Below are 22,075 nucleotides of genomic sequence, written 5' to 3' on the forward strand. Positions count from 1 at the left end.
GTACAGTAATTTCACGATTACAAGCTGCACTGACTATAAGCTACACCCGCCAGGTGTTGGCAAACATTTCGTTCTTTGTCCATACCAAGCCGCACCCAATTATAAGCTGCTCTGTCTTTGCAGCGAGGACCCGCGTGCAACAAAGTTGCCAAATAGTAACAGAATCGCGGCATGGCGGGGTTTACTGGCTCGGCTCGGGTTGTGAGGGCTCAGGGCTGCCGACGGGGCCAGGTGGCCCAGCTTGGCGCTGCCACTCGGCGGGGCCACTCGGGACTGGTCGCTGCTGCGCTTGCTCGCCCCAGCCCGGTGCTGCACCGCGGTGGCAGGGGGGGCACAGAGCCTGCCAGCACCTGCGGTGGTGGTGGGAGGCAGGGATGGAGCCTGCTGGCACCCACGGCAGCAGTGGCAGGAGGGGATGGGAGCCCCCTGCCTCCCCCCGAGCCGTGGGGTCAGCAGAGAGAGCCCCTGCCTCCCCCCGGGCCGCAGGGCCAGCAGGAGGGAGCCCCCCGCCCCTGGCCCGGGCTGCACTGCCTGAAGGAGGGAGCTCACCCGCCTCATGCTGCCAGCACTGAGCCCGGTTCCACCCGCTGTGCAACAGAGTAACCAATTTGTAACACTCGCATAAAGCCGGGTTTTATGGCAGGTGCTTGACTCGGCACCTCGGTTTGCACTTCCGGGGTTGGAAATGTCAGAAAATTATTCACATATTAGCCGCTCCCGAGTGTAAGCCGCATTTCCGGGGCAGGAGTAAAATTTCAGTCAAAACAATGCAGCTTGTAATCGTGAAATTACTGTACTTACAACAATTATCCTGCAAGCCAACCAGCATTCTTCCCAACTGGGTTTCTTTCACACTGGACCACAGCTCCCTTCCCACACTTCAAGGACTCATATTGGTAAAGTCTGCTGCAGGGGGCAGCTCCACGGTTTTCCCATTCCCATATCCCCGCAGTGGGAGGCTCTGTTCTTGGAGAAGTGCAGAGAGGCAATTACCACAACTGCCCATATGGAGCCCGAGGCAGGGGCAGCAGCGTCTTTCGTGGCTAACATTTCTACTCAAATGACTTCACCCATGAGAAGCCTACAGTAAAAAGCCTGATTTAGATAAGGCCACTGATTTTTAACTTGGCTGTTTTCAAGCTCCTAGGATTTCCTGAAAACCACAGACCATACTGCATTCTCATTCACCACTTTCACATTTCAAAATTTATCTGGTTTCTATTTCTACAGTATCCACTTAACCAGAGCACTAGCATTTAGTGATAGCAATTAGTACCAAGATTTAGGAATATCAGCCACTAGGATAAAATGCAGCTATCAATATTTGAGATAATAAATAATTACTATGATGCACTAAGATCTACCTGCAGCATCTACATCCAAGTTCTATGTCTTACTTTCTCTTTCTTTCCTCTTGTCTCCTTCAACAGTCATTTTGCACAAGAAGAAATATTCATCTAAAGTTCTCGGAACGTACTAGAAGAGGAAAGAGGGTGCATAGGCAATCATTTACACACACATCTAAGTCAAAAATCTGGTTTATTTGAAACTGTGAAATCAAAATCCAATAAATAAAAAGTTTAACATCAACACTGGACACTATGGAGGAAAACTCTGGTAAGACTGGATTGTTCTCTTGGTGCCCCCCAAACATGGATGAACATTGTTCTCTCTACAATCTTTCCCCATTCATGGCAAGCCTTCCCCAGATGCACACTGCCAAATTTCCCCATGCTGGAGTCTCAGTGACAGGGCTCACAGGGCAGAGGCTACAAGAGCAAGTGCCTACATTTCAGGACTTCTAGAGAGCATCCCTCTTCCTCACTCAAAGCCCTCTGAACTGGTTTCATGAACTGTCTGCTATGGCCAAGTATACTTTATTTTTTTAATTTTTAATGAGCTGTTTATGCAGTTATAAGAATACACTGTTTCTTAATCACTTTTTGGGGTGGGGAGTGCAACTGATACCATAAATTATTCTTTGTTTTTTTAACACTGCTGTTAAATTACTAGGTTTTTCCAAACAGCAGATTCTAAGTAAATGCACATAGCATACACATTAAAACTCTTTGAAGCAATCAATATGAAAATATTAAGATTTTACCCAAAATATAACTCCAAACAGCTTACAGAACCTCAGGCAGGAAATCATCAAATTCTGCTAAAAATGTCACACCCTTTCAGAAACAGCAATAAAACACTCTGTATCTGCTTTAAAAACTATGGCACAGGCCCAAAGTCTACTTACTATCTTAAAAACAGAATTAAGCTTGGGCATATCATCCTTTCCTTCTAACACTGATACAAGTGACCCCTATTTTTTTTCTTCTTAGAAAGGAGGGTGGGGAGAGGGGGATGAAAAGGTGGAATAAAACCAATGCATCTTACAAGTAATTTATTACATAACTGGCTGTTGGTATTGGTGGCACTCCCTGACAAACCAGATGAAAACAAGCATATCCAGAAAGGACAACAAGCCTCTGTGGCCACCAGTTTGTGCTTCAGCTCAGGTGAACCTTCCCAACAGCTCTTCTGTAATCTAACACAGATGTCAGTCCATACTGAAGGGAAGACCGTCTGTGTTTTATACTATTGTGATGCTCTCTATAGGCCAACAAGAAGCAATCACTACCTGAATATCATTGGCTCAGGTACTCAACATTTTAAAATCTTGATGTTAACAATTCAACTAGGTTCTGGCCCAAGGGACTTCAAAGCCAGAGATCAAAATTGCTGGGGAGTAGGCTCTGCTCAGTTACTACCTCATGAAACAGCAATTTAAAATGTCAGATTTTTCACCAAATTTGGGTGGTATTTGGACAGGGCTTCTATACATAAGTGATGTGCACAGAGGTCATATACTCCATGTATCAAAGCAATTTGACACTCTCCAAAGCAGCTTTGCTTTTTGAAAAAGAAAATTAAATAAATGCTGCTGCCAAGCTTTGAACAATAGGTAAACAACCAGGCTTCAACACTAAATGAAAAGGATAAACACTTCTGGTTAGATCTATTTAACAGATAACACAACCATTTCAAGTCAGTTCACTGTAACCCTTCAACGGGCACCCAAAAGCCCCCCAGTATTCACCATGTTAATACTCGGCAGGAACTACTGCTCACCAGTCTGAACTGGCTTAGCAGGCATTCTGACTGAGGAAAAAAACACAATGCCATGTATTTCACTGCTACCAGTGCACTGGGAATTTGAAGGGGCAATGGATTTATTGGCTGCAATCACTTCTTCAGTAGATAAACCAGAAATAGGTCCAAAATATCAGGACTTAAAAATACAAATGAACAAATTCCTCTCTTTCACGTAATTCATCTTGTTATTTTAAGCAACATTACATACTTCAATACTTAGAAAAGACGACACTGCAGAAAAATAAAATAAAATTTGGTTAAAACAAGGACAAGGGTTTTACATGGTGATATAAAAAATGTAATGGGAACCTGGAGGGGAAGAAATGAAAGTGGATCAAAAAAAAAAAAAAAAAAACAAAAAAAAAAAAAAAAAACCACCAAAACAACCCAATGTCTCCCCCACAAAAAAATCCCACAACACTACTCCCAAGGAAGGTAAAAAGCTAAAACAAATTCCAGATGTTTAAGTCTGAAGGTTTAGCTTTTAAAATACACAACTACGTGTGCCTTTCACAATAACAGTCACAAGTGAATGATACTCTTTGTATTACTGTACCCCTCAACAGGTCAGTTTGCATGTTAAAACAAACAATATAACAAACTGCTAAATTGTAAGTATGCAATTATGGATTAAAAAGCTGCTTACATATCCAATGGTCCATCCTTTAAATTTAAACTGTGCTTAACGTTTTTTAGTTCAGACATACTGAAACCCATCAGCACAGATGGTTTATGATGTTTTATCGCCTTTAAGCATTTACTCCTCCTTTTTGCAAAGAATGATGCAACATCAATTTTCCACGCATATAGCAGCAAGGAAAGTAATTCCAGCTCTTTTTTAGAAGGATATGGCCTCCGGTGAAAGTAGTCTGACAAAAACTGTTTCTGTGCCTCATATGAATTGTGATCATACTGATTAGGATCTACTGCTAGAAAGCGGAGATCCTCACTAGAAGGAAACTTCCTCATCTCAGTCTTAATCTTTTGTCGTTTGAAAGGCACTACCCAATTCACTTCATTGTCTGGAGACAGAGCTATGCCAGTACTTAAGCTCAGAGGGTGCTGTTCCTTATTCCTTTGGTCTTCTGCAACAACGAAGGGATCTGATTGTTTTCTCTTCAGTACCACAGAAAGATGCTTCTCACCATTCACAAACAGCAGCTCTTTCCTCTCAGTGCGCTCAAGTTCCAACTTCAGGCTGGAGTTGGTGTCTTTGGGAGCACTTCTACAACGGAGCAAATGTACTGCAATAGCTGTCAGAGTCATATTTCCAGTGTACACACCACAACAGTGGATGCACTTGAAAGCAGGAGACTTTAAAATCGTATGCACAGTTGGCATTATATGATGCCTCTCTTTCAAATGTTTTTCATAGGTTTCTCTACCAGCAAACGTACCTAAGCAAAAAGGACAGGTGAACATTTTTCTGGTGCATCTCCTGTTCACTTGTGCTGTCTGAGGTTTCACTTTGATGTAAACAGGGACAAGAAGTGATGAATATATTCCAACAAGCACTGCCAAATGTACTTCTTTTTCATCCATGTCTTCATCTGGTAGCACTGTATTGAAATCGAAGTGTGGAAACATAAAGCCACCCTGTTCATCGTCACATAGCTCAACTCCTCTGTTGCTGTAAATTGCATGCAACTGCTTTTTCCCATTGTGTGCAGTTTTACTGTGCTCCACAAGGCTTTTTAAGTCATAGAAAGTACCTGTGCAAAACAAGCAAGATAAGCCATGCATGAAGATGTGCTTCATGAGCTCTTCCTCACAGAGAAAACATTTACAAGCGTAACACCAGATCGCCTTTTCTGTCATCCTCAGAAAGGATGCACAAGCTGCAAGTTTGTGAGGTTCTGGGGGTTCTACTTTTACTTCATGTTGTTTGTGGGCCACCTCCATGTGGACCTCGTAGACATTTGACGGGAAAAGCTCATTACAAACAGGACAAGTCTTCCACTGCTTGGCCTGTCTGACAGCCTGGCTTGTTTCAGGAGCAGGTGGGGAGGACTGTAAGGATACATTCTCAGAGGTCACAACAAGGGGAGGAGACGGAGCATTGGCTGGAGACTGGGACAGCTGAGCCACTGACCCCGACTGCATGAGCTGGATGGGCACCTGCGGAGGTGACACAGCTGCTACTCCACCACCGGGACGTACAGGCAAAGTAACTGAGACAGGGGCCAGAGTGAAAGTAGGTATCCCATTAACCTGTTTGCCAGTGGGAATCAACTGCCTCAGTAGAGAGCCCGCAGTCAAAAACGCTGCGCTTTGAGAAACTGGAGGCTGAACTGGCTGATTTACTGGGATAACTGCTGGGGCAACAGGTTGATTAAGCTGAAGGAACCCAGGTCCAACAGGCGGTCTGACAGGAACCACCCCAGGGGCAACAGGCTGGTTAAGCTGGAGAAGACCTGACCCAACTGTCTGCGTCACAGGAAGGACCCTGGGATCAATGGGTCTGTTCATGCTCCCAAGTGACTGGCCGACAGATAGAATTGCTGGAGCAACCGGCTGATTCACAGGGAGGACTCCTGGTGCAACTGGTTGATTCACAGGGCCGACAGGTTGAGTAGCAGGGAGCGTTCCAGCTGGAACCGGACTGTTTAGAGTACCAATGGGTTGACTAACACGGAAAAGCCCAGGCCTGACAGGCTGATTAAGAGGAAGAACTGCAGGGGTCACAGTATTATTTATGGTCCCAACAGAATGATTAAGAGGGAGCCCATGGGAAACAATGACGGGCTGAGAAGGTGATGGTTGAATACCAAGGTTGATCTGAGCTACAGGAGGATTACTGGGCACAAGAGTGACATGCGAGGACGCAGCAGCAGGAGCACCAGTGGTTTGCGGGAGGCTACCAGAGGCACTTGGGACAGTCACTGGTCCGACTGTGCTCTGAACTGCTTGTGTCTGCACCATGCTCTGGTTCTGATTATTCTGTGGAAATGCAGCCTTGATGCGAGCTGGAGCTGTCGCAGAACCTGCTGCGACGACAGTAGGCCCTGAAGATGGAGCAGCCGCTGCTAATCCAGGGACAGACTTTGGAGAAATATACGTTTGTTTCACAAATCCAGATTTCTTAATGTGTTCTGAAATCAGAGATCGAAGTTTGTTCTCCAGGTCTCTGTGTGTTTCAGCTGTCAAGATATGGAACATTAAAGAATCTGGGCTGTTTGCAGGAGCATTACATTTTTTACAGTAGAACTCGACTGAACTTGGTATATTTTCATTAAATTTTTCTCCGAAATATACACTTAGTAAGTTTATAAAATGGCTCGTCAGCACATGTTTCTTCATATTGTAATACAAGGTGTCTGTGAATTGACATTTTAGACATGTGAAGTTTATGATGTCACTCTTAAATTGTTTCATGCCATCCAAAATGCTGACTGTGTAGTTCTGTATTCGTTTATTAGATGAATGAAACATCCAGATGTGTTCTCCCACTACTTTGGGATGAGAAGAAAATGGACATTTTGGGCAAGAAACCACCATCTCTTGGTCCACCTCATCCTCATGGTAACGATGCAAATGATTCTTGAAAGAAGAAAGCAATTTGGATGAGAACTTGCATAAGGTACAGCAGTATGGCTTTGTTCTGTATCTCTGCAAACAAAAGAAAAACATCCACTTAGAAACTGCCAGTTCCTACTCCACTGGTATCTGTTCAAATCTGCACTATCACCTGTCAAAAATACCTTCACTTGATGTATAACATGTATCTTCTCAGTTTCTTCTGATTTTGAAAACAAGATTTAAAGATGACATACTTAAAGGGAGAAACATTTGTACCTTTTTTGTTTCATTACAATTTACCAAGAAACCTTACTTGAGTTTACTTCTACCCTGGTTCACAGGAAGCAATTCTGAAGCCTACATGTTTTTAAATACAGGAATCACAGAACAAGCCAGGAAGAATTTGTATCCCCACGGTACATGGAGGTCAAGCCTTAAGAATTAGGAATAGCAGCCCTTTTAACATGACACTTCTAAAGCATTATTCAGTTCAGGGCCAGCTCCAATCTACTGGACAAAAAGAGAAAAGACAGAACAGGCAAGGATTTTTTTCTGTATCTGAACAGCCTATTCATCACTGAAAACTCTCCAGAAGTTCCTTCCCAGCAAAGCCATAAACAACTGATTTTTAAAAGAACATTCTTTTGGAGCCAAAATAATAATAGAAAGTAGTAAACCCCCCTTTTTATGATAAAACAGTGATGTATTACTCATACATACAATTGATATTAACTCCCACATACTGGGTATCCCATCATAGTAATTTTTTAGGGAATTTCCTCAAAAATGTTCAGTGTAGAGCATATACAGTAATTTCACTAATACAAGCCGCAGCAATTAGACAAAAATTTTGGTGGAAACCCAGAAGTGCAGCTAATATTTGGGTGCGGCTACTTTATGAACAAAAATGTGATATCTGCCCTTACCTAGTATCATACCAGTCCAGTCCCAAGTCGAAACAGTTTGAAACCCATGGTTTCCCGTTGTTCCAACGATGAACCAATCAGAGAACAGCTTATTGCCTGCCTGTGGATGGCGGCGTTACTGAGGGGCGGGGGTTGTTATCGGGGTGAGTTACCTCGGCAGTTCGATAAAAGTGTGTGATATTTCTCTGTACTTTTTGAAGTGTTTTCAGTCTTGTGCGGCTGCGGGGCTGGCTGGGCTCGCAGGGAGAGGGCTGGGGGAGCCTCTCGCCCCGCAGGGAGAGGGATGAAGCGGGCGATCGGCTCGCAGGGAGAGGGTTGGGGGAGCCGCTCAGCCCGCAGGGAGAGGGGTAGAACGGCCACTCGGCTCGCGGGGCCGCGAGGGCTAGAGCAGCCGCTCGGCCCGCGGGGCCGCGAGGGCTAGAGCGGCCGCTCGGCCCGCGCGGCCGCGAGGGCTAGAGCGGCCGCTCCTGTGCCAGCACGGAGATGTGGCTCCACTCAGAGCTCAGCTGCCTGCCTGCGCGGCTGAGTGGCTGTTTAAAGGCAACGCGGATCCATTGGGAATGCTCGCAAAATGACCACACTATTGTTCCTGTCTTTTTCGGTTTGTAAATAAAGGGTGTGTCTTTTTTCACTTGGAAACAATGTTTCCGAGGTCAGCAGTAAGCCAGTAAGCCCCGGCGATCCCGCGATTGTGTTACTAAATGACGACTTTGTGAAAGTTCGCGGTGAACTAAAGTGCGGCTAATATTCCGGGTGCGGCTTATTTGTTGACAAAAACGTCAATGTTGCCAACACACCGGATATGCGGCTTATACTCCGTGCGGCTTGTATTCGTGAATTTACTGTACATTCTTTTCAGGAAAGTATTTTAACTGCTCAAGAACACATCTATCTTGCATTAAGCAGTGGTTTGATCCCTCAATTATATGTCACATGATAGCACTATTTTTAATATGCACATGAACATCATTTGTTCTTTCTGAAAAACTGGTAGCCCCATCAACCATTTTTTCTGATCAACTTCCTAGGAAGTTAACCCTGGCTCCTGCCAAAAACTACAGAATCATCCATGCAACAAATTTGCTCTCTCAAAAATCTAGTGGAATCTGTCTGTTCCCTCAGACATGTTTTCACCTCACTGATTTCTGCCCTCATGAACAGAACCCAAAGGGAACAAGCTGTTCTGCCACTACAGCACCCAGCTCAGCTAGATCACCCACATCCACATCTCACTGACACACCATGAAGAACAGTAGCAAAACACGTGCAGGTATTTTTTCCCACATCATGTATGCATGCAGGTTACCATCAGCCATCTACAGATGACAGACAGCCCTGACTGCCATCTACTAGCAGTACTAGGAGAGTTTCCTGATGGTAACCAAAATCTAAGCTTCAAATTCAAAAGACTGCATGAGACAATGCCACTGGCTAGTTAAGGCTGCTGAAGAAGCACACTGCTAACATATCACTGAATTATCTTCCATCTATACTCTTTGGGTGTCTAATCTCAGCTGTAAAACAGCAACAAAGGAAATTAACAGATGCATCAATCTTCAAGTATCCCACCTGGAGAAAGGCAACTGACATTAACAAACTAATGAAGTACACAGAACATAACCAGAAGATAAGCCTCATGAATTCTGAAGGAGTAAAATGACAAAGAAAATATTCCAAACAATTCTCTTTCAGCAGAACAGAAGCATGTGGAAATACGCTGTTTTGATATTCTCTATATGAAACAGAGCTCTTCCACACAAACACTTTAAAAACCATTCTGCCAGCATGTTCTCCTTGCATACTCATCTGCTTTTTTCTGTTCGTAAGAAAGTTCAGAACACTGTCTACCAATGGCATACCAGTTTTACAGAAAATTTGACAAAATAAGAATTGCAAGCCACTTAGGAAAAACAATGCATCTTGGAGATTGACCAATACAACCTTCAACTGTAAAAATGGAATCCAAAAGAAGGCTTATTAGAGACATTGTGGTAAACTCAGTCCTCCTTCAGAGAGCCTACCCCAGAACATAGGAACACTTCGTGTTTTCTAGTCTCAAATTCTCCACAACCTAGAATCATGCAGGAAGACGGGACAGCCTCCAAAAAACAAAGTTCTTCCAGAATTGTTCATGTCTCCCTAAAAATAGCAGAAACAGCAGAAACCACCAACTTCACTTCCACATACATCTTCTCCAGGCTACTGAGTTTAGTTTACAGGAGGAAACAACCTTCCACTTATGGCAACAACTTTGGAATAGAACATCCCGAAGGACCAACTTCTTTTCTCCCAAATCTAGGTAGCATGATATGTGAATGATACACATTAATAAACGAAAATTGTTTCAAGAAAACGGACAGGAAAAAGGTTATTATTCAAAAGACATTTTGGCAAACCTGTTCCACAGCAATGTGCTATCACCTCCACACTGAATTTCATTGACAGGTCTTCCATAAGGAGGCAATGAGGGGCCCCAAGACTCTTCAGCAAGACGACAAGTCTACCTTTTTTTCTGGACATACTCCTCTGCTCTATACACAGCATCTTAGAAACTTGCTACTATATACAATTATAGAATTGTTCACCTCAAACCTGTCTTTCCTGTAGGGTCTAGCTATACAGAACTAAAAGCTGTTTCACATACACAAATCTAACTGGAAAGAATTTTCCACTGCCACCCCATACCAAGCCACTAATAATTTCACCTTAATCCACTTGCATCTATGCAATCACATTTTCACCCTTCCAATGAAACAAGGAGCCATGCTGTACACAAGACCATGCTAAGACTACATATTAGGTTAGGCTAAAAATGCAGAACACTAGTGTGACATCTAAAACACTGATGTTCAGGGTTGTATCCTTAAAGGCCACAAATCACAACTGAAGTCCTCACAACCAGCTGCATTACAGGGAAAAACAAACAGGAAATGTACTATTATTCCCTAATAGCACTTAGGAAACAATTAAAGCTATTTTTTTCCCATCAAAAAGACACATTCCAATTTCTGAAAATTGTGAAATTCAGCAACTCCACACAACATATTTACCCACAGTTTGTGACACAAACATACATACCTTCTTTTTGCCCACAGGCTCCCAAGGAGAGACATCACCCCATGAAGTGTTACAAAAGTAGCTTTCACCTGCATCAAAGCTTTTAAGATTCTAAAAAGAAAATAAAAACAAGAAATGAAAACAAGGATTTTGCAGTCTGTTCTGAATGTGAAAAACTTCTCAATAGGAAATAAGGAAAAAGAAAAACCCACACAAAGAGAGGATGACTTAGAAGTCTCAAAACTCCATTCAAAGAAGTTACTTCTTTGACCATCTTTGATTTATGTTACCTCAAATATTTGTTCACATAACTGCCTGGTAATAAAGTAGGAATTCTAAACATTTCATAGTTACTGAAAATAATATAGGGAGTGAAAATATTTACATTTGAATTCCACTGCTTCCAGCCAAGTTCACAGTGAATGCTCAAAATATTTTCCCCCCTCTACCTCTCTCATCCTTCACTGGTAGATTTCATTGCTTACTTCCATGCATTAACTTACCACCACCGTTTATTTTGCAACAGGTTTTTAAATCTGCATAGAATTGTTGTACTTTTAACTTGGAAAAACAAAAGACATACACAGAAGCTGATTTCCAAGAGCTGCTTTTCCCAAAGCTGTAAAGGCAACAATATTACTGTGTCTGGGAAAGCAACTGTCCTTACAGCCTTCTTCTAATTAATCCCATCAGAGCAGTTCACATCCTTCAAGCCAAAGCCACCTACTATCCTAAAAACACTAAAATTCATCTCCAGATTTCTGAGACCCACACAAATTTAGAAACAAACTTAATGGGAGGAAAAAAATCCAGAAAAACCTGAACTATATTCCTGTTTACTGGGCATATCTTAAGACCCCAAACTAGATTCAACAGCACACCAGAATGCCTTGGATGAAACACAGGTAACAAATCCAGGCTTCACCCATAGTAAACTTGTATCTCTTCTCCCCTCATATTCTTCCCTTTCACAAATCCCTCTTCACTCAAAACCGCAGATACTTAGAGAAGGTGATTTCCATCTCTGCACCAAACCTCATTGCAACAGCAGAAGCAGATAATAAATAACATTTACGATCAGATGACCTTAAAAAAGGATTGGAATTCCTAGATCTAATAGTTTGTGTTATGTGAAATTTAGCAGCAACACTGAATATGGACAGCAATAAAGAGAAACAAAGCTTCAACAATCAAATACAGATTCTTACTTAATACAGGCTCTGTCTGCACTGTGTTCAGCAAATTACAGTAAGCCAGAACATCATGTCAGTGATAATTTGATTTTAACTTCATTATTCAAGAATTTAGCAAAACATAGCAGCTGAGTTTGCATTACACAGTCTACCTTTTCAACCATCAAGTATGCTCAAAGAGAATTCAGAAAAGCTCAGGGCAACAATAAATCAATCCCTTGCAATCTAACCAATACCTAGACACTGAATGAGTCATGTATTTGCCCTTCAACCAAACCTAAAAAAAAACCACCACCACCAACAGGAACCTTAGAAAGAACTCTTGCATGGAACAAGAGCAATGTCAGAACTTTGGAGAACTATTTATAATAGAGAAAATAGAGAGACTTGAGATTCACTAAAACTGTTTCAGCCTAACATGCTTAAGACTGAGATGTACTAGTCATACATGATATTCCTTCATCTTCCTCACAAACTATTGTCCATTCTCATGCCTTATTACAACAGTGCAAGATTTTAAGAGCAGATGCAGGTCATGTTTGTAGCATATCATATTTCAATCCATTTCTTACATTGTCCAGCCCCTTCATAGAGAGTCTAGAAATCAATTCCAATATTTGAGAAAACAAACAAACTTTAGGTACTTCTCACGAGATGGTCTTCAAGGTCCTTTCAAACCCAGGCCCTTCTACAATTCTAAGTTTTATTAAATCCCCACACATCCCATGTTACCAAAAAGAAATATCATCATCATATGAACCAAGTACAAATCAAGCTATAGAAACCATTCTTCCTACTGGTAAAGTTGTACCAAAACCAGCCCCAGATTATCTGGAAAAAACAAACTGAAGATATGAACTTGGTTAAGGGAGAATTATTTGCAAAAAAAAAAAAACAAAAAAAACAAAAAAAAAAAACCACACCCAAACAAAAAAACCAAAAAAAACCAAAAAAACAAAAAAACAAACACTTAATACGGTATTTTTTGGCCCAAATCTCATAAAGGTTCTTCCATAGTGGAAGTGTTTGCCAGGTTTTCCACTACCAGCAATTATTAAAAATGAAGCAAAACCAACTAAACACACATTATATGTACCCAAAAAACTCAACCAAATACAAAACAACTTACTACCTATTTACCATTTAAGTCAACAATCAGAGAGACTACAAGCAATTTCATAGTAAAAAACTGTCACCATCAAAACATTCCTACTTCAAATGGTCAAGACAGACTCAGCTTCTGAGTTAGAAGTGTGATTACGGAGCAATATCAACAAAATAAAACAGCAAGTAAGTGAAAATGACTAGACATTACAATTTTCCTTGAGCTATTAGAACATTTAGATATATAGCACACTGTTCAATTGGAATGGCAAAGAATGTTCCAAAATCAGTTATGCATGTAGCCTTGAACAATTTTTTCCCCAATTAGAGTTTCAGAAAGAAACCACCACAAAAGACACAACAGTACCCTTATAGTGTTAAGCCTACTTTAGTACTGCCATAAAGAAGCAATCAACCTCTTGACTATGGTCAATGTCAAGGTGCGAGTATACTCAAGAGCCAAAAAAGTCTGTGCACCAGCTCACTGAAATACACAGTTGGTAAGAAATGGAGTTACATTGCTGTGTTTGCACCTTTTCTGGTGTTAGGCTTGCCAATCGGATAGTGTGCATTCTTCCTGATTGATGCACAGAATTTTCCTCTGGAAGTGGCAACAGTGGTATTGGGTTTATCTCGATCACCCCAGCACACCTGCACATACTTTTAAAGATGTAGACTACAGCTCAGTAAGACCATTTTGATCTTTTTCACTGGACACAATGTTTAGAGGCTTATCCATTTTCAGAAAAGCTCATGTCCCTACAGAGGCTTGTCCTTCATATGTGATGGGATGTCTCTGAGGAGAATCAAGTCCTCATTTACTTGAGATTTTAAAAGAATTGGAAGAAGTTGCTGCACAGCACACAAATAACAATTCATTAGTCTGTGGTATTCTTTCCTGAGCTGTACAAAAGAAACTAATATTTCTTTTTGTTGAAACATCACTAACAGAATATGCAGCACCATCTAGGACACATCTTGTTAAAAAATACATCCTCTTGCAGTGTTACATACTCAAACACTAAATTCCTGCCCCGGGTTTGGCAAGTCAATAATGAGCAATCCCCAAAGTAATGAACCCCCCAAAAAGATCTATGACAGAGGAGCATCATGTATACACCAGAAAGTGAAATATTTGTCAGGAATCTACATTTCAGATTGGTTTACATTCCTTCAAATGCTTTACCTTCAACAAATCCCTGCAGCTGTCACGCCCAAGATCCACAAGAATGTCCTTCACCTTTTTTCGAGCCTTCCTTATATTATCAAGGTTCTGAACAGGAATTTGAAACATTTTGCACTTTTCCTGGGGGAAAAAGAAAACACAACAATGAAAAAAATAAAGAAAAAATGGAAACAAAAAAAAAAAAGAGGAAAAATAAAAAAGAACAAAAAAAGGGACAAAATACTTGAACACATGCACTTACATTTAACAGTGTTAAAATAAGAACTAAAACAGACCTCTAAAATCAAGTCCAAACATCAACCCAACACAGTCAGTGTACCATTAACCATGCCTCTCATCACTACACCTACATGTCTTTTAAATACCTCCACAAATGGAATGGAACTACTTCCCTTGCCAGCCCATTCTAGTGCTTGGCAACCCCTTTTTCTGAAGAAGTTTTTTCCTAATATCCAATTTAAACCTCCCCTGCAGCAATTTGCTCTTGTCCTGTCACTTGTTACTTGGGGGAACAGAAGGATCCCCACCTGCCTGCACCCTCCTTTCAGGTAGTTGTAGAAAGTGACGAGGTCTCCCCTGAGCCTCTTTCTCCAGACTAAACACCCCCAGCTCCCCCAGCTGCTCCTCACTGGACTTGTGCTCCAGACCCTTCCCCAGCTTCACTGTCCTTCTCTGAACTCCCTCCAGCTCCTCAATGTCTTTCCTGTGTTGAGGAGCACAAAACTGGACACAGCATTTGAGGTGAGGCCTCACCAATGCCAAGTACAGGGCTGACCACTGCCCCAGTCCTGCTAGACACACTACTGCTGATATAGGGCAGGATGACATTTCTTAAATATGAAAGCCCAAAATCCTTAAGCTGAAGAAGTGGGCTCATTAATATTTCGCAGTAGATCACTTGACTGATTCTAAAGCAAACAGAATCTAACTGGAGGGGCAGGAATTCTTTATATTTCTTCTATCTACAGAAAATTCCAAACTTTTCTTTCAGATGTCCTGGTATCTACATGGCAGGAACACTGGTTTCGTACGGTTTTTTTTAAAAGAACATGAACATCAGAATTTTATTAAGTTCTATTAAAAAAATTACCATTGTATCATTTAGGAAGGAGAAATTCAACACCTTTCACCTTAAATGCTAGCATCAAGATGAGAAGTCTCTTTAATAATTTTGTTTGCTGTCATGCATATACATGCTTAAAATATGAATGCTAGTAAAATCTAGATTTCTTGCAGAAGTTTCTACTTTTGTAAACCTGAAAGGTATTCCCAGAGGCTCAGCTTTAGAAGTATGTCAACCTTTGTCAACTCCTTCCTAGAGTACAGCCAAATGCAATTAAACTGAGCTTTAATAAACCGCAATGGACACAGAATGCAAAACCTAATCCTAAGCCTGTGCTGAAAAAGGTCACTGGAAGCTTTTCCAGTATTTGGTGCTTAATAGCCGACAGAGGATCCAGGAGCATTTACATCTTAAGTGGTTATTGCCAAACAATTCATCCATCCAGGACACGCCTGAACAGGAAAAGGAAAAAAGAAGAAATAAAGGAAATTCCCAAACAGTACTTCAGCACAGTCTCAAATGTCTTGAAAACCTGCACTTTACCAAAAAAGCAAGCTCTCTGCCAGCATGAAAACTCTGCTTAGAATGACAAGACTTTCCACGCAAACAGTTGCAAAATCCCCTTGCTCATAAGACACCAGCTACAAGCTAAGTTTCAAAAAAACAGACAAAAAACCCTCCAAACCATATTAAAAATGTTCTAGTCTGTATGTAACACCCCAAACCTTAATTTATGCACAAAACATACAATTGAGGGGTTTATAATTAAAATTCAAACAACTCACATACTATTCTTCACTTCTTTTCCCCTGAAAGGAAAGGTGTGTAGAGAGAAATGGAGAGGGAACCCCATTTGACAGACGCTAGTCTTGTTTTCTAATGTTTTTTATCATCAAGAAGTCCAGAAGACATTCTGATACCATTGGGGTAGATGCAGAACAGGAACCTATACAGAATGGAATAAATCAGAGTAACTGGTCTGGTATTCTCTCCAAATACAATGAGCAAAAATTTGACATAAAATACCCTTTTCAAAGAGTATTTTTCAACACATTAGGCTCCACTGGAGACAGCTCCCCCACCTCAGTCTTCCAACTAATGCTACTGAAGAAGGTGAAGCAGGCATTTCTTGAGGCATGTCTAGCTCACAAATAAAAAAACATCCACAAGGGGTGTGGTATGCAACATTCATGTACCTTAACAGTATTCTTAGCCAGCAATCATCCTGAAATTATTCATCCAGGAGAAAGAAAAACACACCAAAACATCCACAGCAATGGAAAAAAACTTGAATATAAATTATTTTCCCATTTTCAAGCAGTTGGTATTCAATTCAAAGGTCACCATGTCTAATCATGTGCAATGTTATTCAGTAGGTGTTTAAACAATCCTCTTGGGAGTAAGGATCTTAAAGGTAAAGGATCTCATACCAGAATCACAGAATGGTTTAGGTTGGAAGGGACCCTAAAACATCATCTAGTTCCAGACCACCTCCCATGGGCAGAGACATCTCCCACTAGACCAGGTTGCTCAAAGTCCCATCCAACCCAGCCTTTAACATTTCTAGGGATGGGGCATCCACAGCTTCTCTGGAAAACCCCTGCCAGTGCCTCACCACTGTCACAGTTAATTTCTTCCTAATATCCAATGTAAACCTACCCTCTTGGAGTCTCTCTATTAAACCAGCACTGCCCCACCATAAAGATCACAAAAGATCAACCTTCTAAGCTTATTCCCTCAAGCCCTCAGTTTAATTCCTTGATTATTACACAGTTTATTATCCACATTTTCATACTAATAATTTTTTTTTTTTTGTATTTCAGACATTTTTCAAGCTTTAGTTTGCACTTTCGTTCAATGCATTTGCTGGTCCACATTCCATTCTTAACCAGCAAATTCAACATAAAAAGACTACAGTAAAACTGAACTAGGGTTACCAAGAGTCTTGATCATTTTACCATGCTGCCTATCTAAAAGACAAACACTTATCCTTCGCTGTTTTAACTGTTGTTTCCAGAAAACCTAATAATCCACCGAGTTTCCAGACTCAATGCCCTTTCATATACAGAACCAAGGCAAGTTTTTAGCAAAATAAAAGAGTAATTTTAGCAACTGATGTCTCAAATTCAGTTCTAAAAAGGCCATTCAACTATTGCTCAGGCACACCATTAAGCCATTCCTGCATTTGTTGTTTGTTCAGATAACATCTCCATCATGATATACACGACTGAGGCTTTATTCAACACTACAGGTTCCTTTCATTTCTGCATTTGTTATTCTAACAACCAACTAACTACATTCAGCTTTTCGAAGATCACAAATGCAATTCTCCCCTTGCAGCAGTACTGTAGTATTTTAAGACTAGCCTAAAAGGCAAGGTAACAGTCTGCACAGTATCTTAGTAGTCAAAGTCACTAGTTTACTAAGCAACTATCTTTTACTGTCCTTTCTCTGCATTAAAAAAAAAAAAAGCAAAAACACTCACTTCAAAGAGGTATAGTGTTAGAAGTCATCACAAAATGCCAAGTTCTTGTTCATTCTACTTCTTAGAACCATTCTCACTCCCTGGAAGCAACCTCGAGAGGACAATCAGTCCGGCTTCATAGGAAGCAAGCTAACTCTGTTTTGGTCAGTCAAGTTTGGCAGCCTCTCTGGGCAACCTCCTCCAGCGACAGACAGCACTCACATTGAGACCTTTCTTCCTGACATGAAATCCACACCACTTCTGTTTGTGTTCCTACAGGAGGTAGGCATTTGCAAGCAAACTAAAATGGAGTTGATATGGAGCTAGCACAAGGAAGATGGACATATGTGCCTTCAACGGGCACGCAAATACTTCCAGCAAAATCCAGTGAATTAGATAATGAGGCATTTCTAGTTTCCAGGAAAAGAGGCATGTTAGGAGATCCACAGAGAAAATAATAATATAATATATTATATATTACGTAACATAACCCTTCTAGACACTACATAATCTGCACAGAAGCAAGATCTCCAAATGTGTTCTTAAGTGGCTGGCCTTCACTGGTCTGTTGCTCAAAGAACTGTTTTGAGCAGAGAAATTATGAAAGACTTATAGAACTTTTTCCTTTCGTAATAACTGCCTTGGAAATGGAATCATTCTTAGCTTTTGTAACTTTATCTAGTAACTGTCATTAGCAACTGAGAAAGATTTTATAAAGACTTTGGTCTTTTTAAAAGGTTTGTAACTTTTATAGGACCTTTATAAAAGTTTATAGGTTTGGAACATTTGGGTTGGAGTATTTTGAAAGGTTTGTTCAACAACTTGTATCTCAGCAGTTATCAGAACTGACAAACACCAGTAAAGAATTATTTTCATTATAGTAAAAAGTTGACAATTTAGTATTAGCTTAGAAAACAACAAAAACTGCTTCATTCCTAAAAGTGGAATGGAAGCATATGATCTACTTCTAAGAATCCAAGGAACAAGAACACTGGATGACAGAGAGCAGCTAGGAGGACAGGCCCACTAAGAAACTGCCTAGAAGAATGCAAGTTTGGTTTGGCCATGCCAAGTTTTACCCTCATCAATCTTGTTTTGTTTCTGATAAGCTTAGAAGTCTTAGAAGACTCTGAGAAGTCACACCTGGGTATGTGCTCAACCACACACTACATGGTCAGTTCCATTTCCTGGACTCTTACCTCTTCCTTCTGAAAGAGACCAAACCAGATTTACAAGTATGTCACCATCAACAGAATTTACAAGATAAGCACCATCAACACTTATTCAACCTATGGAGGGAGAGGAAAGAAAGCTTCCTAAAGAACAAGTCGATTGATTAGAATGGATACTATTCTTATTCCTTGTTTAATCTGTTGTAATACAAAATATATTCTAGTAAAACTTACGTGGCCAACAAAATAGTTGCTCTTTATCCTCTTATATTCAAATTTCTAACCAAGAGCAACTTAATAGAAATCTCAGGTAAGAAAAAATGTTAACTCTTCTTTGCCCAGCTGTATCACAAACCCGTGGGCATTTAAAATCATAGATCTCTTAGAGTCACAATAATTCTGCTCTTTTCATGGCTATTACATACCTGTTAAAAAGGTCATCTTGTCCAACACCAAGACAACATCATTGAACAGCAGCTAAGACAATGAAGAGCAGTAAGGTATGTGATGATACAGATGAAGATGCAGCACAACAACCTGCATCCTACCTAACAAAGCAAATTTAGATCACTAACTTCAGTTACTGTGGTTTAAATAACTGTTGTGATGGTTCACTAACACACAACCAAGTCCCTGCTATCCAAGACTGGTGAGAAGAGACAAAGGCACACTCCCATTTAAACTCATGGAGCCTTCCTCAAGCACTATCTCACACAATGCTTTGACTCCTTTGGAAGCCCATTCCAGGCATTGGCCAGAACCCGAACCCAGCACAATCCAAGTTTATCCTAAGTTATTTAAGAGTCCACTCAAATCCTGCAGGATGTGTCAGCCCCACGTGTATGTGAGCAACAGTCATATCCCAAGCACAGCTACTCCAGGAAGCAGTAGCACTGTATTTGTGCTGCACTCATCAGCTTGGTGTGACCCTAAGACTTTGCACTCTACAAATGCACACTACAGTCCACAGCACAGATAATCCAAAACCTTAACAAATCAGAAAGGGGACAGAACTGGGGAAAAAACAAACCAGGGCTGTGCAACAGGTTTCAGAAGAAAGACTAAAGTGTTCAAACACAAACCAGCTCCACCAGAACTCAGTAAGACTTAGTCCAAATTCAGGAATTCCCAATGGAAAAACATGTGGTGTAACAAAAATGTATGCTCTCTTCCTTGTCTCTAAAGATTTACTTTAACTTGTGGGGGATCTTGTTTTTCACAAAACTTCCATGAAACAAACCACAGACATTATTACAGCTTACCACATACAATACACATTACAATAGAGCTTACTATAGCTTATCATACACTTTATTTCTCACCCAGTTCCTCTAAATATTGTGCTAAATAAATTCCTTTTTGATCAAAATTAAAGAGAAATTTTATTAAAGGGACCACTAGGATTTTTAGAATATAGATTCAATATCCCAAGAGTCTTTTTAAGTATTTCGTTGGAGTTCTTTACAAACTGTTTTTTACAAACATAGATTTTTGTTGACAGAAAACTGTTGAGGGCAACACTAGTAATTTGCTCATCAAAAGTTTATCAGCTGAAAGTAAGTTGTTCATAACTATGACAGTACAGGACTCCGAAGCCCTGCAGCAAAAGTCAGACACGCGCCTTTTATTTCGCTTACAAGCCAGGACAACTGGAACGCCCAATTACCTGCTCTAGACCGCAAAGCAAGCGCACACAAATGGTTTTCACGGCTTGCACTGCGTGGGTTGTGTTTGTTTACATGATTCATAAACTTTTTTTCGAAACGTGTGCATTGCTGAGGCACCGCAAGGATAATCAACTTAATTTTTCATCCCATTAAGCGATTCCATTAACCTGAGATGAAGTGCTGGTTCTCTACGCGTGCCATTCCTGCCCATGCTACAGTTTGCCGCAAACGCTTTCAAATTAAAACAATTCATTAAAAGTAATTAAAATTATTCATCCACAGTCCCCAAAGCAAGCTACTAAGCTGGTTCCATAGACACCCCATCGCTGCAGTGCGACCTGGAATTAAACAACCAAGAAGCAAGAAGCGCGGTGACAACGAGCTGTTCACGGCGCGGCAGCGGGGAAGCGTCCCCGTGTAAAACGCCGCTCCCGGAGGGGCCACGCCGGACCCGTCCCATCCCTCTCGCCCGCTGGCTCGGGGAAGCTGCTTCGAGCTCGCAGCGGCCGCCGAGCCGAAAGCGCGGAGCCGCCGGCGAGCCCGCCGCCCTGCGCCCCGGCCCGCCGCACGTACCCGGCCGGGCTGCAGGGGGAGCCCCCGCCGCCGCTGCTCCTCCTCCCGCTCTTGCTCCCGCTCCTCCTCCTCCTGCGGCCGCCGCCGCCCGCCGCGGTCCCGCACCGCCGCCACCCGCGGCTCCGGCTCTGCCTCCGGCGCTATCCCCGCCCCGCGGCCCCGCCTCCCGGCCCGGCCCGCAGCCGCGCTCAGTGCGCGCCCCGAGGGAACGAGGGCATGGCCGGGGCTCCGCGCGCGCCTCGCCCACCGCACGCCTCCCTCAGCGCCCGCCGCCCGCGCCACCGCCCGCGCCGCATCAACCGCCAGAAAGGGAAAATGGCGCTCGATCTGGCAGAGGAAGTGACGTCGAGGCTCATTTGCATGGCAGACGGCCAGCCAATGGGGAGAGACTAGGCCAGCGCTCCCATTGGATCCCCGGGTGTGATGGGCGGGGCTGGGGGCGTGGCCTCAGGTGGGGCGGGGCTCAGCTTGGGGCTCACCTGTGCCTCTTCACACCTCTAAGGGGCAGCACTGAGCACTCTCGTGAGAGCTGTGACGTCACACCAGGGAGGAGCCTGATGACACCATGCCCATCACGTGAGGTTGCCATGTGACCACCCAGCACTGGGCAGCATGGGATGATGGGTGGAGCTCCATTTGCATCTGCTGCATTCTGGAGGCCCCGCCCACCCCTGCTGGCCAATCGGGCAAGGCGAGGCCTGGCGGGAAGGCTCCTCATTGGCAGCGCTCCTGTGGGCGGGGCTCACACCCCTTGGCGCCATGGCAGCTGGGCTGGGGCGCCTGGGCCTGGGTTTGGGCCAGCAGGGGCATGGAGCAGGGCCTGGGCACGGGGCCCCTCTGGTGACGCCATTCGGGAGCGTGGCACTGCCGCGCCCATGGCCCTGAAAGGCTCTGAGGTGTGATCGAAGACACATCACTCACTGCAAGCTCTGTCTACCAAATGTCTCTGTGTCTGTCCACTAATGCAGTTCTTGCTCTTCCCATGATGGCAGATGGTTTCTGGT

At 42.5% G+C, this 22,075-nt stretch overlaps 1 protein-coding gene across 3 annotated transcripts; it reads right to left on the bottom strand.

Moving 5' to 3' along the window:
• Positions 1 to 1,522: 1,522 nt before the first annotated feature.
• ADNP2 (ADNP homeobox 2) lies at positions 1,523 to 21,155 on the bottom strand. Of its 3 annotated transcripts, none has more exons than XM_033072936.1 (5): positions 21,072 to 21,155; positions 15,985 to 16,141; positions 14,133 to 14,252; positions 10,671 to 10,760; positions 1,523 to 6,756 (listed from the first exon to the last, which is right to left on the bottom strand). In XM_033072936.1, the coding sequence occupies exons 3-5, from the start codon at positions 14,238 to 14,240 to the stop codon at positions 3,790 to 3,792; spliced, it is 3,165 nt and encodes a 1,054-aa protein (XP_032928827.1). In that variant the 5' UTR covers positions 14,241 to 14,252; positions 15,985 to 16,141; positions 21,072 to 21,155; the 3' UTR covers positions 1,523 to 3,789. The 3 variants fall into 3 exon arrangements, with proteins under 3 accessions (XP_032928827.1, XP_032928810.1, XP_032928818.1); XM_033072919.1 differs by having other exon boundaries at positions 15,981 to 16,141; XM_033072927.2 differs by lacking the exon at positions 21,072 to 21,155 and adding an exon at positions 18,803 to 19,002 and having other exon boundaries at positions 15,981 to 16,141.
• Positions 21,156 to 22,075: the final 920 nt, after the last annotated feature.

This window comes from Catharus ustulatus, chromosome 1 (assembly GCF_009819885.2).
Source record: "Catharus ustulatus isolate bCatUst1 chromosome 1, bCatUst1.pri.v2, whole genome shotgun sequence".
Classification (NCBI taxonomy): Eukaryota; Metazoa; Chordata; class Aves; order Passeriformes; family Turdidae; genus Catharus; species Catharus ustulatus.